Source organism: Myotis nattereri (assembly GCF_964212035.1).
Source record: "Myotis nattereri genome assembly, chromosome: X".
Classification (NCBI taxonomy): Eukaryota; Metazoa; Chordata; class Mammalia; order Chiroptera; family Vespertilionidae; genus Myotis; species Myotis nattereri.
The window spans coordinates 50,658,042-50,674,886 of record NC_138078.1 but is presented as its reverse complement, the minus strand read 5'-3'; the positions used below and the strand labels follow the sequence as shown (position 1 = coordinate 50,674,886).

At 39.4% G+C, this 16,845-nt stretch overlaps 1 protein-coding gene across 8 annotated transcripts in view; it reads right to left on the bottom strand.

Annotated features, from left to right (window-relative positions):
* The window catches only part of EDA (ectodysplasin A), a gene marked incomplete at both ends in the record, with an annotated part of 598,912 nt that overhangs the window by 130,023 nt on the left and 452,044 nt on the right, over positions 1–16,845 (bottom strand). For 7 of the 8 annotated variants that reach the window (XM_081080834.1, XM_081080835.1, XM_081080840.1 and 4 more), the window contains one exon: positions 11,477–11,582. In XM_081080834.1, coding sequence (XP_080936960.1) covers positions 11,477–11,582 — 106 coding nt within the window. Of the gene's footprint in view, positions 1–11,476; positions 11,628–16,845 lie in introns of all 8 variants that reach the window. The other variant, XM_081080833.1, reaches the window with a different exon arrangement.

Here is a 16,845-nt window from a genome sequence, read left to right as displayed (position 1 = left end):
ACTTTTATATGGAATCTAAGAAAGTCAAACTCATAGAAGCAGTAAAAGTAGAATTGTTCAATCAGAGTATAGGCATTTAGTATGTGAAGAGTAGAACGGTGGTTGCCAGGAGCTGGTGAGGGGAGGGTTAAGGGAAATGGGGAGGTGTTGGTCAAAGGGTACAAAGTTTTAATTATGCAGCATGAATAAATTCTGAAGATCTAATGCATAGTATGGTGACTATCTATATATATAAAATCCTAATGTGCTAAGTGCCCAACCGTTCGACCAGTCACTATGACACGCACTGGCCACTAGAGGGCAGATGCTCTGACCAGTAAGTTAGCTTGCTGCTGGGGTCAGGCCGACTGGGACTAGGCGAGATGGGCCAGACACGCCCTAGAGCCCTCCCGCAGTCCCTCCCCGGCCTCTAAAATATTTCTTCTAATTAATTTCCTTTCAATGTGCATGATTCTGTGTACCTGGCCTCTAGTAGTTAATAATACTGTATACTATACTTGAAACTTGCTAAGAGAGTAGATCTTAAGTGTTCTTACCACAAATAAGGTAACTATGTGAGGTGACAAGGTTAATTAGCTTGATTGTAGTAATCATTTCACAATGTATATGTATATAAAATATCACATTGTATACTTTAAATATGTGCCATTTTTATTTGTCAACTATACCTCAATAAAGCTTGGAAAAACAATTTATATTCTTTCCACAAATATATGGGTTTCACCTTTTCATTAGCATGAGATGGTATCACAATATAAAATTATTGATAGTGGATTTCAGTGATAGGGAAATGGCATAGTATGAATATTTCATTAACTTAAAAAATTAAATTCATTTACTTTAAATTAGTATTACATGTAGATTTTTTTTTTAAAAAAAACAACAAGATACAGAATCTTGGAAATTAAGTTAACTCTCTCCCCATCCCCACCTCAAATACTCAGTTTTCTTCCCCAGAGTTACCAGTTATAGATTTATCATAATTTATTTAATCACTTTCTAAATAATGGATATTTAGGTTATTTCCACTCCTCTGCTATTACAAATGATAGAGCAAAGAATATCATTGGTAAATTTTTCCCACATGTGCATGTGAGTATATCTAGTAGTATTCGTAGAATTGCTCAGAGTATATCCATTTAACATGTGAAGATATTTGCCATATAATCTATTCTTGACATTGATCCTGTGCTTGCTTACCCATTGTATTTAGAAAAGTTTCAATGTTCCATAGACTGGATTCCTGCATAATTTGGCCCCTGTTGGCCAACTCATTTATTGTCACCTCCCCTTTATAAATCTATACTAACCATAAAAACTTCTTTTGGTGCCTCAAATGAGCCAAGCTCTCCTTTATTCTAAGCCTTCCAACATGTATGTTCTCTCTGCCTAGCTTACCTTTCGCTTGAATCTTTATTTGGCTAACTCTTTAGCACTGTTCAGGTGGCAACTCAGATGTTACCCCAATTAGGAGACCTTCCCTTAACTCCAAGGTCTAGATCAGGTGCTGACATGTCCCATAGCACCCTGTGTTTACTCTATTATACCACTTTTTATACTATGTTGAACAAACTGAGTTTAATGAGGGTAGGGACTAATCTTTTTCACCACTGTGTCCCTAGTGTTCTGAGCAGTGATAAATAAACATTTATTCAATAACAAGTTGGTATTTAATAAACATTTATTAAATGAATGAATAAAAAAAAGAGAAGCTGCAGTAGTTCCCCACCTGTGAGACAGAGGAGGCTCTGTAGGTCTAGGTGTAGAAACCTAATATATAAAGATCCAGGGTCCGTCACGACCTAAATTACCGGATGGACGACCGAACACCAGGCTAGGGTCCTGGCCGGCGTGGCGTGGCAGAAGTCAGTCCTGGGTCCCAGCCGGCGTGGCAGGAGTCAGTCCTGGGTCCCAGCTGTGCTAGGCCAGAGTCAGTCCTGGGTCCCGACCGCGCTGGGCAGGAGTCAGTCCTGGGTCCTGGCCACCTGCAGCGTGGTGGCAGGAGGGAGCTGTGGGCCTTGGCCACCTGTAGCACAGTTGCGGGAGGGAGCTGTGGGAACAGAGCCATGCTGCCATCGGACTGGCCTCTGGGTCCCTCCCCTTGCCCACAGGCTCTGGGGAACCGGAGCCATTCTGTGATCTGGGAATCTTGGTCCCTCGCTCTGCCCGCAGGCTCCGGGGAACCAGAGCCATGTTGCAATTGGACTGGCCTCTTGGTCCCTCCCCCACAGCCCACGGGCCCAGGGAACCAGAGCCATGCTGCAATGGGACTGGACCCTACCCGAGGGGTCCCGGATTGTGAAAGCGTGCAGGCTGGGCTGAGAGACCTCCCCACGTACACAAATTTTCATGCACTAGGCCTCTAGTCTAGAATAAGGGAGGGTTGCATAAGTAATACACTACAGTGCCAACAGGAGCTGTTTGCCTACACATTTACATCTGCCTATGATATTTTGAGGAGCCATACAAAAGGGAGCCAGCTGGCAGTTCACCACTTTATCCAACATTTCTTAGTGTTCACTTCTTGAAGCCATATGCATGCTCTTAACCCTTCTTAAGCCTCTTCATGAAAACTAATGAAAAGGCTCATTTGACTCTCCAAACTGAAACCCTGAGTATTTAACCATCCAGACTCCATGTAAGTGGCTAAAACTACCTTAGCTATTATTATATTATAGAAATCAGGAATAGTTAGGAGCAAATTATAACTGAATTGGAAGGAAGCAAGTAGACCATCTATTTCTTACCCTTATATATCTGAGATATATGACATAATCTTCTCAGAAATAGTACCTCATTATAGATTTCTTCATGGTGTGCAGAATTTCCAGGGGTGTGTATACCTTGAAAAAAACCCCTGAAATGATTTTGAATCTCTTACATCTGAGTTGAGAATGACCAATTCCAGTCTAACCTTTAGAAAAAACTATGAGCAGAGAAGGAAGATTAAGAAAGCTAAGCCTTGCCCAAGGTCATACTGCCAGTATCTATATATATAAAAGCCTAAGTGACCATTATGATAAAATGACCAGAATGACCAGTTGCTCTGACGTGCACTGACCACCAGGGGGCAGATGCTCAATGCAGAAGCTGCCCTCAGCCCACAGGCCCCAATCAACAATGGGGCCTTCCGGACAACCTTCTGGTCCCTCCCCCCGGCCAGCAGGCCCCGATTGCCTGATCAGGGCCAGGCCCCTAGGCTGGGATAGGGATCTGGGGGTGGGTGGCGGCAAATGTGGCCCCTTTTCCAGGGGGCTGAGGGCTAGCTCCCTCCTTGGGGCCAGCGGTCAAACTCCTGGGTTCCTCCCCTGTCCCTCCCCTTGGTTGGCAGGCCCTGATCGGCCTGCTGTCTGCCCACCGTGGTGGCAGTTGGGCCCTCCCCCTGGCCGGCAGGTCCCAATTGCCTGGCCGGCAGGTCCCAATTGCCCGATAGGGGCTGGACCTGGCCTGGGATGAGGAACCAGGGGTGGGTGGCAGCAGACATGGGTGGTGAGGGAAGGAGGAAGTGGGGAGGTGGGGAGGCGGGGAACCTGATTGGCCCTGATTGCCGGCCAGGCCTAGGGACCTCACCCATGCATGAATTTTGTGCACTGGGCCTCTAGTAACTACATAATGGCAGAGTTGGGACTAGAATATGGGTCTCCTGGCTTAGAGTTTATTGCTTTTCCTAATAGTAAGAAACAAATATCTAGAAGGAATAAAAGAGCAAGACAGACCAGAAGTACCTTTGGAGAACTGCAGGTCAGTTGGGCCTGTGACCTTTAAGCAAGTAAGATATCCATCAAATATATCTCACCTTTACAGCATTTTTCTAGGGGGAGGCGGGAATGTTCACATTTTACCTTATATGATTCTGTATTCTTTATGTTAGTTATAATGAGTAGGTATTATTTTTGCAATTAAAAAATCTCATAAATATTTTTAAGCAGCTTAATCTTTAATTTCTATACCTAGCTCACTTAAGTACTTAGGTACTGAGGACAGGAGTTTGTAGCTATACCAACCACAAAGCCTGGTACAATGTCTCACAAGTAGTTGGCTTTCTAAAAGTGCTATTAACAGTGTCAGTGATAAAAGCCTGTTGAGATCATTTACTGCAATTCCATAAATGAAAATATAGTTTTAAAGAACATTTTGGAGTATGAGAAAGCTAAGACATTTTAGCTTACTTAATGTCTTATTTGATATAAAGCTACCTTTTAGAGTATTTTGCTTTGGGCACTGAGGGCATTCTTTTCATGATCAGTAGGCAACCTTGAGGAATCTACCTTTGAAATCAACAATCCTCTTCAGGTCTACACACATGGTCAACTCTCAGAAACCTTTAATTTTGTCTTGTGAACAAGCTCTTGATACTCTTATCAGCTCTCCAAATTATTTTAGTCTCTCTCATTTGATAATAGCACAGTGACGGCTCACTGCCAAGCAATAAATAGAAGAGCAATACTAGAATGAGGACATGTCTTAATTCTAGCTAACATTTGTACAGGCAGAAAGTCTGTTTCTTTGAGGCAATAGTCTTTCATGTCCATCTGTACCTATTTAATGGTAGGTATGCCCTCTTCCATTATTATTTTTAAGAAACAAAGAACAAAGGATATATTCCAATCTTATTTGTTTTTTTCTTTACTATTTTATAACAAAAAAAGAATGCTATTTTTAATCTGACTAAAAGTAAAGATAACTACAAAGAAGAGATACTGACAAAAGGGGACATAGTCAGCCAGCCAGCCAAACTGCACAGCTGTGATCATTTATAGTGATGAGGTGGGCCATAGTTTGAGGCTTGGAATCTTCTTCCTATGGGCTTGGATAACATCAGTGAGTATAAAAAAGGAAATCTGGCTGAAAGGGAGTATCTTTACAGGAATAATAATGGTTATCCAGAAATTAATGAATGAGTGCTTAAAATACCTAGTAGATAATATTTTATGTTCATTTTCCAGAGATAACATAGTATTAGCAGTTAATAATTTCTGAAGCATTTTGCATATGTTAATGCTTCTGATAACCACAACAAATACATGAGGCAAGCAGGGCTAATTATCTCCATTTTATAGCTAAGGAAATTGAAGCTCAGAGGGATGTCACTCCTCCAAAGTCACAAGACTGGTAAGGTAGCAGTGATTTCAGGATTAGGATCCAGAAATTGTGACTCAGTCTAGTATCCTTTCTATTACCCATGTTGCACTTTTATTTCTATTGTATTACTAGGACAGAAACATAGGGAGGGAGAAGGTGGATGTGGAAAGATATTAATATTTTTATTGATTCCTGAAAATGCTCCTACAGGAAGAGAACAAATGGTTTTATAATACTTTTAAAATATGGAAACTAGCTCCATGGGAATTTTGGATTCATATTATCTGATTCTAAGATCTCCTGACTCTCCAAATATATTCCACATTTCATTCTAACTAGAAAATAAAGTTCTGCAGATTTCTGGAGTACCTTTACCCTGTGAGAGATGACCAAGCAAGCCAGCTAGAGCTATTATTACTTCAGAAACATATCACAAGGATGGGTCTCAGCAGGAAATCCTGGCACAGGTTTCTGGGACTCACAGCACCTACAATGGAGGGATCATGCTTTCCTTGGAGAAAATCAACTGTATAATTAGCAAAAATAAACTTAAAACCTGTATCAAACACTTTCAGCCAACTCAAAACAGGAACAGTGAATTTAAGGCCAAGATGTAGTAAAGAAAAAGGCTTCACTTATTTTCTAAGAGTTGAAGTTATAAAGTGCCAAGATTTATATTGGAGGGGAACTAGCTCTGTGTTTGGGACTCCTGCTTCCTAGTCAAAGCCTTAATTTATGGAATAATCCAAATGAAGAAACTGGGATAAATGCAATTGTTTCTTGAATAGTGGGTCAGAAAGTTTGGATATGCTCTGGACATAGCCACTGACATTCTAAAGGCAAAATAGACGATCCCTATGTTATGTCTCAATTATCTAGTTTAGTAGCCAATGATATTTTTTCCTGAAGACAGAAAAATAGACTTTTGTATTCTGATTTATTCCTAGTGAACCTATGCATGCTTCTAAGGATCACTACTACAGCCCTTGCATTTCCTCAATGTAAATGAACCATTTTTTGAAATTTTTTTTTCTCACACAGGGATTAGTGAAGAAAATAAAAATCAATATCTGTAGTTCCTAGATAGAAAATATAGATTCCCCATCTCCATTTTTTGTTCAATCATTCATTTACCAAATGTTTGAGTACTTTCTATGTGCTGATGCCGTGTAAGGTAAAACTCCAGGACCTACTTCTCCCACCCTATCTTTGCTTCATTTTTTTAAAAAAATATTTTGTCTTGATTTCAGAGAGGAAGGGAGAGGGAGAGAGAAACAGAAACATCAATGATGACAGAGAATCATTGATTGGCTGCTTCCTAAACTCCCCACACTGGGGATTGAGCCTGCAACCTGAGCACAGGCCTGGACTGGGAATCGAACCGTGACCTCTGGTTCATAGGTCAACACTCAAACACTGAGTCACACGGCCAGGCCTTTGTTTCATTTTTTACCTGTTACCTATCAATGTATGTGCTACCTCATTAAAGTTCTCTGGGGGTCTTATTCATCTTTACACTCTTCCTTGCAGTGCCTAGAAGGCTTGTTAAGTAATGAGAAAATTTTGAGAACTGAAGTGAAATTAAAGGATAGTAACAGGTCACAAAATTATACAAGGAGCTAGAACCGTTTTTTCCTGCTCTGTTTTTAAACTTATCTCCATTTTTTACTTTAGAAAAATCCTTTCTTCCTGAAATCTCTGCCATGTTCTACATAAATTGCTTTTTCTTTGATGCTTGGGAAGCAAACCTGAGCTGGATGACTAATTTTTTAAATATAACATATCAAGTAACTTGTGAATTTAGAATCAACATGTGCTTGTTTTTATTTCTGGCCTTAACTCACCTCACTCTGACCTACCTCTCCCATACTACTTCTTACTCTGTTCAGATGGTTTATAGACTGACTCAGTTCTTTAGTGAGTTCTTTACTTTTATAGAACAGAGTCAGATCATTGTCTTGAGACGTGATAAAGGGTATAGACTTACATATTTGGCTGCATTGTTTTGTTTTGTTAATCCTCACCGAGGAGATTTTTTCCATTAATTTTTTAGAGAGAGTGGAAGGGAGGCGGGGGGGGGGGAGAGAGAGAGAGAGAGAGAGAGAGAGAGAGAGAGAGAGAGAGAGAGAACGACATAGATGTGAGAGTGACACATTGATTAATTGCCTCCTTCCTGCACTTGACCCAACCAGGCTGGGGATCGAATCTGCAATCCAGGTATGTGCCCTTGACTGGGAATTGAATCTGAAACCCTTCAGTGGGTGGGCCACTGAGCAATGCCAGCCAGTCTCTGGCTGCCTGGTTGTCTATCAGGCCCCTCAAATTTAGCATGCCTAACTGAACTCTTGATTCCTTCTCTACATACCTTTACCCTGTTCTTCTCCTATTGTTCCCATCTCAGAAATGGTAATTCACTATGTCCAAAACTTTGGGGTTCTCCTTGGCTATTCTCTGTCTGTCATGCACCTTATCTAATCAACTCCAAAATCCTGTCAGCTATTCCTTCAAAATCTCTCCAGAATCTGACCACTTACCACCCATATGGACTCCATTCTGGTCTAAAACACTATCATCTCTTGCCTAAATTATTGTTATCCTCCCTTAACAGGTCTTCTTGCTTCTGTCCTTTTTCCTGGACCTATTTTCAATATGGCAGCCAGAGGGATTCTGTTAAAACATAAGTCAAACCCTGTCATTCCTCTGCTCAAAATCTTCCAATGGTTCCCTCTCAGGCAGTGTAAAAGTTGGAGTCCTTACCTTGGCCTACAAGGTTTTAGATTGAACTTTGCTCTCTGATTTAATCTACTTCCCTCTTCCTATTGCTCATTCTGCCCCTAGCCACACCTGATCTTTCTAGAAAATGCCAAGCATTCTTCTGCTTCAGAACATTTGTATTGTTTATTCTCTACTCCTCTGCCCATCTTCAAATGTTTGCATGGCTCATACCTTTATTTTATTCAGATTTCTTCTCAATTGTTCCTTTATTAGAGGAACCGTCCCTGACCACATTATAACACACCCCATCACTTTCTCTTCCTCTTGCCCTGCTATATTTTCTCCACAACCAATTTTGTTTACTGCCTGTCTCTTTACATTGGAAGTTAAGGCCTTGAGGGAAATAAAACATGTTTATTGGAGGTATACTATGTGCCAGGTTCTTTTGTAGGCACTGGGGATATAAAAGTAAACAAAACAGACAGATAGTAATATTCTTACAGCATTTCCATTCTGATATTACACAAATATTTTCTCAGTAACTATTTGATAAATGCATTTAATAAATATAGCATATACTCACAGAGTGACAGGAATGGTTCCAAAATAAAGGAGACTTAGATTGGCTTGTCACTCTTGAACTCACTGGAGAATCCATCACATCTAAAGAAATGGTTGTATAGCCTCCCAGATGAAAGGCTGGAAATCTAATAAAATCCCAGGACTCACAGACATTACATACTCCTAACTCTCAGGGGCTCTTAGATTCCTCCCAGTTTACGGCTTAATGAAAAATATCTGTGATTGGCACAAAGTGACTACAGTCTAGTGACTGACTAGAGCGGGGGGGGGGGGGGGGAGGGCAACCCCTGGCACGCGTGTCAACATTTGCTGGCATGCGAAACCCTCTCTTATAATGTTCCATTTACAATTTTTGTGAACATCTGAATGACTTAAATGTTAAATTACAAGGAACTGGCAAGACACTTGATGTTATGTTTGGTTACATAAAGGCTTTTGAAAAGAAACTGGAAGTCTTTAAGAGGGATGTGGATGGTGAGAGATTTAGATATTTCCTAAACCTCAAGAGGCACATCAAAGACCTCCCAAAAGATGACAGAACAGACTGTCAAAGCCTTCAAAAGCTGTTTTTAAACATCATCGAGTCAACTATTGAGCAGTTCTTCTCAAGATTTGCGAAATTCAGAGAACTGGAAGAGACAGCAAAATTCATGAGGTTTCCAGAGAGCATGAAACTGGAGGAACTAAACTTACAAATGTTTTCATGGATAGACATGGCTGACTTTGAAATGCAGTTGATTGAATTTCAGAGTAGCTCAATTTGGAAGCAGAAATTTATTGATCTTAGAGTTGACTTGGAAAACATTGAAAAAAAGCGATTAGAGACAGGAGTACCAGAGAGAAGTGTCGCAAACGAACCATTGAGGACTTGGAATGCCATTCCAGAAATTTTTTTCTGTTTAAAAAACTTTGCAACAGCGTTACTCTCCATGTTTTCATCCACATACGCTTCTGAATCTTTGTTCTCAGTGATGAATTTTGTTAAGTCTTGTAATAGGAGTAGCCTGACGGATGAAAGTAGTAGCTCCTGCATATCTCTGAAGGTCACGAAATATAAACATGATGTAAAATCTCTGTCATCAGTGATGCAGCAGCAAAAGTCCCACTGATAATATCAAATGGAGTCACAAAGTTTTCTGTCAGACTATCAGTGTACATGTATACATTAAAAAATAAATGTATTTTTCATCATCATATACTGTGTTTTTGTGGCTCGAATGAATTTTATTATTTCTTCAAGGTTCTTCACATACGTACACCTTAAGAGATATCAAGTAGGCGTAACATGTTCTCCAAAAATTAGGGTTGGCACACAGAAGAATTTTGAGTCAGAGATTTTGCTGGTTTTGGCACACACTCACAAAAAGGTTACCAACCCCTGGAATAGAGTATCAGACCAGGAGGAAATTAGATTAGAAATGCTAAAAACTAGTGAGAGGCTTTGGACTTTGCCAGAAAAAAACTAGTTTGTATCAAAACAGAATAAACACTCTAAGAAAGATCAGAAGCAAAGATGCTGGTATCCAGAACCAGATAAAGTGGTTTAGGAAAGTGGAATATGCTTCCTTCTTTAAGAGAAAAAAATGGGAGGCCAAGGGAAGAGGTAAACTTTAGAAACGATTGGACTTCCCACTTGGAGAGGAAGGTCATATTATTCTTACCATCTCTCTCCTCTCCTTCTTAGCAATTAGGGAATATGAGAGATTTCATTGGGAATAGCCTCAGGGGGAGAGTCAAAGGTGGAAAGACCTACATGCATCAAAGGTGAGGTAACTGGGAGAGGAAAGGGCCCATGGCTGTCAGTTCTCAGCTTCAACATAGCCTTCTGAAGACTTCCAGGAAACTGGTTGCAAGTGAATAACAGTTGACTTTTACTTCATGGACCACATTTCCTAGGCTTAAACTTGGTCATCAATTGTATGCAAAGTGTCTGCTCTAGAGAATAGCCCCACTGGTCCAGTTCTGCATTCTGCATTCAAGGGCTCAATGCTGCTGCCACCTCCAGTGACTAGACCATTCCACTTATCTTATTTCTCTTTCTTTTTAATTATAGGGTCCTTGTTCTGAGCTCTTTCTCAGACTTCATCCAGTTCTGTTTCTTCTGGCCCCTACAGACAAAGTCCTGACCCCATTCTTAAATAGCACATGCCTCCTGGAATTGCCTCCATCATTGGCCCTTACTTACATTGACAAATGTCACTTAAAAATCTCATTTTCATCTTTATAAAATTATAGTTCTTTGTAACCCCCAGACATATATCTTTGGCAGAGGTATCCAGCACATGCTGTCTCTGAATCCAGATGGCTTTGCAGCAGCCCCGAGCTATGCATTCTACAAACTACTGTGCCAAAGAAGCAGTGTTCTATCAATTGACCGAGTAATATTAAAATAGGGTGACTCAAATACCCTGCCCAGGAGCTAGCTCAACATCTTGTTATGCCCCACAAAATGCATTGCTAGTTGACTCAAATCTATTTTACCTTCAATAGGAATGGTTTTCATGACACATCATAACCTAGCTGAAGGGGCAATAAACACCATCAACTTACATTATAAATACCAACAATTTGCCAGATACTAGCCTACATTCTCTGGTTATACAAAGAGAAATAAATTCCTGCCCTTAAGATATTTACTAAGAAGATCTAGAAGCTCTAGTTCATGTTTGAGCATGGTAGCTGATACTAATACTGACATGCTTATCATTGGAATGAATATATCATATAAGTGCCACCATGGCACAACACTATGTCAACTCCAAGAATAGCACTGAATCCTCTTGGTGGCCTTAGTAGATATGGGATGTCCCCAGGAGAGATGAGGTCCTTATGGAGGTTGCTCTTGAGAGAAACAAATGCTTCTATGGCTCTTAGACATACTGTGAAAGAACTGAATCTATCTGGAGTTGCAGGAGAGAGGATTCTGTGTGATCAATTCTATGTCAAATGACTGATGGGTAGCCTAGGCTAAAAAAACTTCTGTTACTCTGGGTCTGTGAACAATCTATTAGATGGTGAAGCACACTTGAGAAGCTAGTTATTAGAATGGTACTCACATTAACTGAGATATGATAAAAGATCACCTAAGCAGACTTACCATCTGCTCCTTCACTGCTTTTGCTTCTTTTATTTCGACGGACACGCCTACTTTCTGCTTCAGTGTATGACTTTTCTTCAGGGAAGAAAAGATTCAGCAGAGCCATCTGTAAAAACAACAAATAGATGAATGAAAGGTTGAACCCAGTCAACCATAGCTGACATAAAAAACTAGTTTCCTGTAGACATTCTAGCTTCACCTCAAATTCAGCATGTCTAAAACTTGAGCCCATCTTCCCCTCCACTGTAGAAATCCTTTTATTTTTGTTACCATTATTATTCCAGTCATGTAGACATGAAATTTTGACTAAGCTCTGAATCCCCTCACTTCTGCCCTGAATGTCTAATGACTAATCCTCCGAGTCCCATTTCTCCATACAGTTCTGGGATTCAGAGAGCCCAGTCATGGATTTCTAATTTCCCTCATGTACTACTGATGTCTGCCCAGAATTAGACTTGAGTTTGTAATTCCCTCTCGAACTTCATTAATGTACATTCATAAACTTCCCACATTCCTATTTATACTAAACTTTTGGTTTGTTCCCAGAATGCTCTGCATCCAGTTATGATTGGAAGATTCCATTTATGAAAACATTCTTCTGGGAGTTAATCATAACAAAATACATACTTATTTTCTCTGTTTCCTAGACTCCTACAGAGCTCCTATAGCAGTTGGGTGTATAAGACTCATTTTGGTACTTGATCCTTTACTCTCTTATGATGATCTCTCATAATAATACAATATGTTTCATATGTGAATGGGCCTGGTTTCACTAATGATAACCACAGCTTAAATATGTACTTGCTAAAATGAATCATAATATTTCAGCATACAGTAAGTGTCTCTCTGTGGTTAAAAACATGCTTGAGCTAAACAGTGGACAGAGTAATAGGAATGAGAGTGATTCTAATCCGACTTGCCAATTATAGCTGTGTAGCCTTGAGCAAATTACTTGAGTTTTAATTTCCTCATCTGTAAATAGAGATAATAAATAGTACTTTGCTCCTAAAATAGTTAAAGGGTTAGCACAGTACCCAGCATGTAATATGTACTCAATAAGTGTTAGCTATTATTATTATTATTATTATTATTAAAATCAATCTTCCAAATAGACTGGTTAGAGAGTTTGGGGGTTAAAAAAGAAGTGAATCTGCATTTTCACCCTAGTGTTAATGTTAAAAAAATAAACTACTTTAGAATCCTCATGTCTGCTGCATCTCTTGTTAATTGAAAACAAAAAGTTGGTACAACTCACGAAAGCCTTATCATTCTATACTAACTTTCTTCAAAACACTGTGGTTTACTGTTTACATAGAATAATTATACCCAACAGCCTTAATGTACAAGATTAGCATCTTGCATAATATATTGTTGTGTTAAATAAATATACAGTTAATAAATGAATGCTTAGGTAATTTCCAACTTGTCATAAGGTTAATTTAAAAAAATTTAAGTTGAACAATATGAAACTCATTTTTGTAAGTAAAAAATGGTCGAATATTAGCAATTGCACATGGTTCAACTGAGCAGTATTTTTGAATCACTTGATTGGAATGTAAAATGCATTTTCCCATAAAATCAACATAATAAACTCTGGCTAGGTTTCCAGACAAAGCCCATAGAAAGTTACTTAACCCATAACATAAATAAGCTATTATACTACTAAAAATATAAACCCAAACTGATATTTAGAATAAAATCTCAATCATTTGAAACTCCAAAAGAACAAGTCTACCTGGATTGAAGAGTTTTCTTGGTAATTCTGAGTACTGAAACTTATTTCAGCTATTTTTAATAGAAATTAATCCACAATATATGATTTAATTCAGAGCTTCTTGGAGGAGGTGTTACCTCTGTGAGTCCTGAATGATGTCAATGATTTAGTGATGGAAAACAAAAAATAGCCCTAGCTGATTTGGCTCAGTGGATAGAGCATCAGCATGAGGACGAAAGGGTCCCAGGTTCGATTTTGGTCAAGGACACATGCTTGGGTTGTGGGCTGGATCCCCAGTGAGGGGTGTGCAGAAGGCAACCGATCAATGATTCTCTCTCATCATTGATGTTTCTATCTCTCTCTCCCTCTCCCTTCCTCTCTGAAATCAATAAAATTATATTTTAAAAATAAAACAAAAAAGGAAGTTCCAGGCGAAAGGAGCATTGTGCTTAAAGGTTCAGAGGAAAGAGAGAGAATAGCAGTTTTTGGAAATACAAGTAAATTAAAATAAGGGGTAGGAGGTTGGGAATAATGTTAAAGAATGAGCCAAAAGACATTAAATAAGGGCTAGATCATGTTAAGGAATTTAGATTATCCTGCAGCAGGGGGATCCTCTGAAAGATTTTTCCCCTTTGTAAATGTTGTACTTTATGAACATTTAAGTTGTAATCTACATACAATAAAATGCACACATTTTAAGTATAAAGTTTGAAGAGTTTTGAAAAATGCACACACCTTTGTAACCACTACCCAAATCAAGACAGAACATTTCCATCATCCCATAATTTTTTCTTATGGGCCTTCCAGTCATTCTTTAATGCAATCTCCCACCCAACACAACCACTCTTCTGATTTCTATCACCACAGCTTAGTAATTCCCATTCTAGAATTGCACATAAATGAAATCATACATTATAATTGTATGATTTTTGTGTGTTGTTACTTTCATTCAACAATGTCTGTGAGACTCATCCATTTTGCTGTGGGTATCAGTAGTTCATTCTTTTTTATTGCTGAGTAGTATTTTATTGGATGGATATATCACAATTTCTAAATTCATTTACCTTTTGAAGGACACTTGGGTTATTTCCAGTTTGGGGCTATTTATAATAATAAAAGCATAATATGCAAATTGACTGAATGACTGAACAGCAGAATGACCGTCTGGACGACCTTCCGGACGACCACACTATGACACCCACTGGTGCCAGGCCAGCCAAGACAGGTGTGATATGATTGGTCGGGAGCTCAGCCATCGTCTCCATGATCACCCTGCAGAGGTAGGCCCAGGCCACCAGTCGGCGGGGGCGATCAACCAATCAAGGGACTCCATGATTGCCCCAAAGAGGGAGGTCGAGGCCACCAACTGGCAGCGGCACTGCAGCGGGTGGCCGGGCCTCCCTCTGCAGGAGTGATCCATTGCAGAGTGTCAGCTGAGTGGTCAGGGCCTACCTGTTTGGGGAGATTGATGCGGGGCTCCCAGACTGTGAGAGGGCACAGGCTGGGCTGAGGGACACCCCCCTCCCCAGTGCATGAATTTTGTGCACCGGGCCTCTAGTTATGAATAAAGCTGATGAGCACTCATATACAAGTGTTCGTGGGGGACTTATGTTTTCATTTTTCTTGGGTAAACACAAAGGGGTGGAACCTCTGGGTTATATATTAAGTATTTGAACTAAGGAACTGCCAAACTGTTTTCCAGAGTGACTGTACCATTTTATACTCCCACCAGCAATGTATGAGAGTTCCAGTGCTCTGCATTTTCATAACACTATATTGTCAATATTTATTATTTTAGCCACTCTTGTGGATGTGAAGTAGTTTTACTGTGGCTGGTTTTTGAAATCTTAACCTTCTTTTTAATGCTTTTTTGTGTCTTACCTTGCTGTCAACTACCAGATTTCACTTTACTAACCTGCAACATCTTTTCTAGTCCCTTCAAATTTGCTACTTATAATGTTATAGGCTTAACATCTTGTTAAAACTAATTAGAATCATGTAGAAACAGAATAAACAGGTAGTCAATGAGTTTTTGAATAGCTTTTCCAATAAATAAGATGCACATTCTCTGGCAGCTTAGAGGCCATTTGTTTATTGCTCAATCTGGATAGGTGAATTTGTCAGAAAACTGAGTTTTACATGATGTGTCATTACAATATAATGCTATTTCTGGGGAAAAGGAATTTTGAAGTCCAAATGAACAATCTCCCCACCATCACAACTACAATTCCAGAATTTCCTTCACACTCTTTGTGTTCTGGCAGGGCCTCCAGCACCTTCTTGTGCCCTGATGTCAGCAGTAAAATGTGCTTACATATTAATTGTTCCAAAGGGTCTGATGGGAGTTTGTAAGAATTTAAGAGTGATACAAAATCTTGTAGATAGCAGATACAACTCCAGTTTCTATGGGTACTAGGGGTAGCTTAAAATCCCTTAAGAGAGGCTATGAATGAGTATGGGACATTCATAAATCAAGTGTTTATTAGATGGGGACTATCTGTATATGAAAATGCTTTAAATATCGTTTCTATTTTCTCAATAAAAACTGAAAGGAAACAACACAAAACACAGCTTAAACTGAAAGAGGATCCCTATTCACAGTGCCCTTTTGTTTATTGCTCAATTCCCGAGTCTCAATTAGATGAAAGAGGGAAAACTATCCTCTGTGTAGTATAATGGTAAGGACAAAAAATCAGTGGCTGCTCATACAAAAAGTCTGCAATTCTAGCTTGAGTTTTGCATTCATTAGCATGGCCTTCTGAGGCAAGTTGCAAAATATGAACAAAACAGCTTTCTCTCTTCAAATATTGCTTTCTTATTGCACAAGGCAGGAGGCATCAGGAATGTTGGCCACAGCCAGGCATTTTGCTCAAGGGAAGAACAGTCTAATTCTTTACACTTTATTAACTGATTACTCCCTTGTTTCCTATGGTAAAATTACATGGTAAACAGCACCTGCAGATTACAGAGATCTCAGCTGGAAACAATTCGTTAACAGTGATACACGAGAGATGCATCCATTAGTGCTAGTGACTCTCCAGATATTGTTACAACATTTTTTCCTAATATTTAAACCCACAAAATTTTATTAGGTACTTTTTTCTTTTTACCATGATATAGAATAAATTTAATTAATTTCATGGCTAATATATTTGATTGTATTAGCTCTGGGCCTGTCCCAAAGTAGGTCTCTAATAAATAAACATCTGTTGAAAAGATAATAGGACTATTAGTAATCCATTCCTTAACCAGTTAACTGCCATGATATTTTGAATTTAATTAAAAAAGGTCCACTGCTTGTGTCTATAGACGGTTATGGTGTACAAACGGTTAAAGACGGGATTTTATTTTACCCTAATTGGACCTCATTTCTTAGGATCAACCATGGAGAGGTAGACTAAGGACTCATTACACTACTGGCAGTAATAAGTCAAAGGGATTTAAGAATGAGAGATTCTGTAGGTCAGTGGCTCTCCAATTTTGGTGTGTATCACAATCACAAGACATGAGTGTGAAAATGTAGAATCTTGGGCATTACCCTCCCCAAATTTAGATTAAGTAGGCCCCCAGAATATGACTTTTCAACTTCCTTACTACAGGATTCTGATGTAGGTCATCCTGAACCACATTTTGAGAAACTGTTTTATGTTCATTC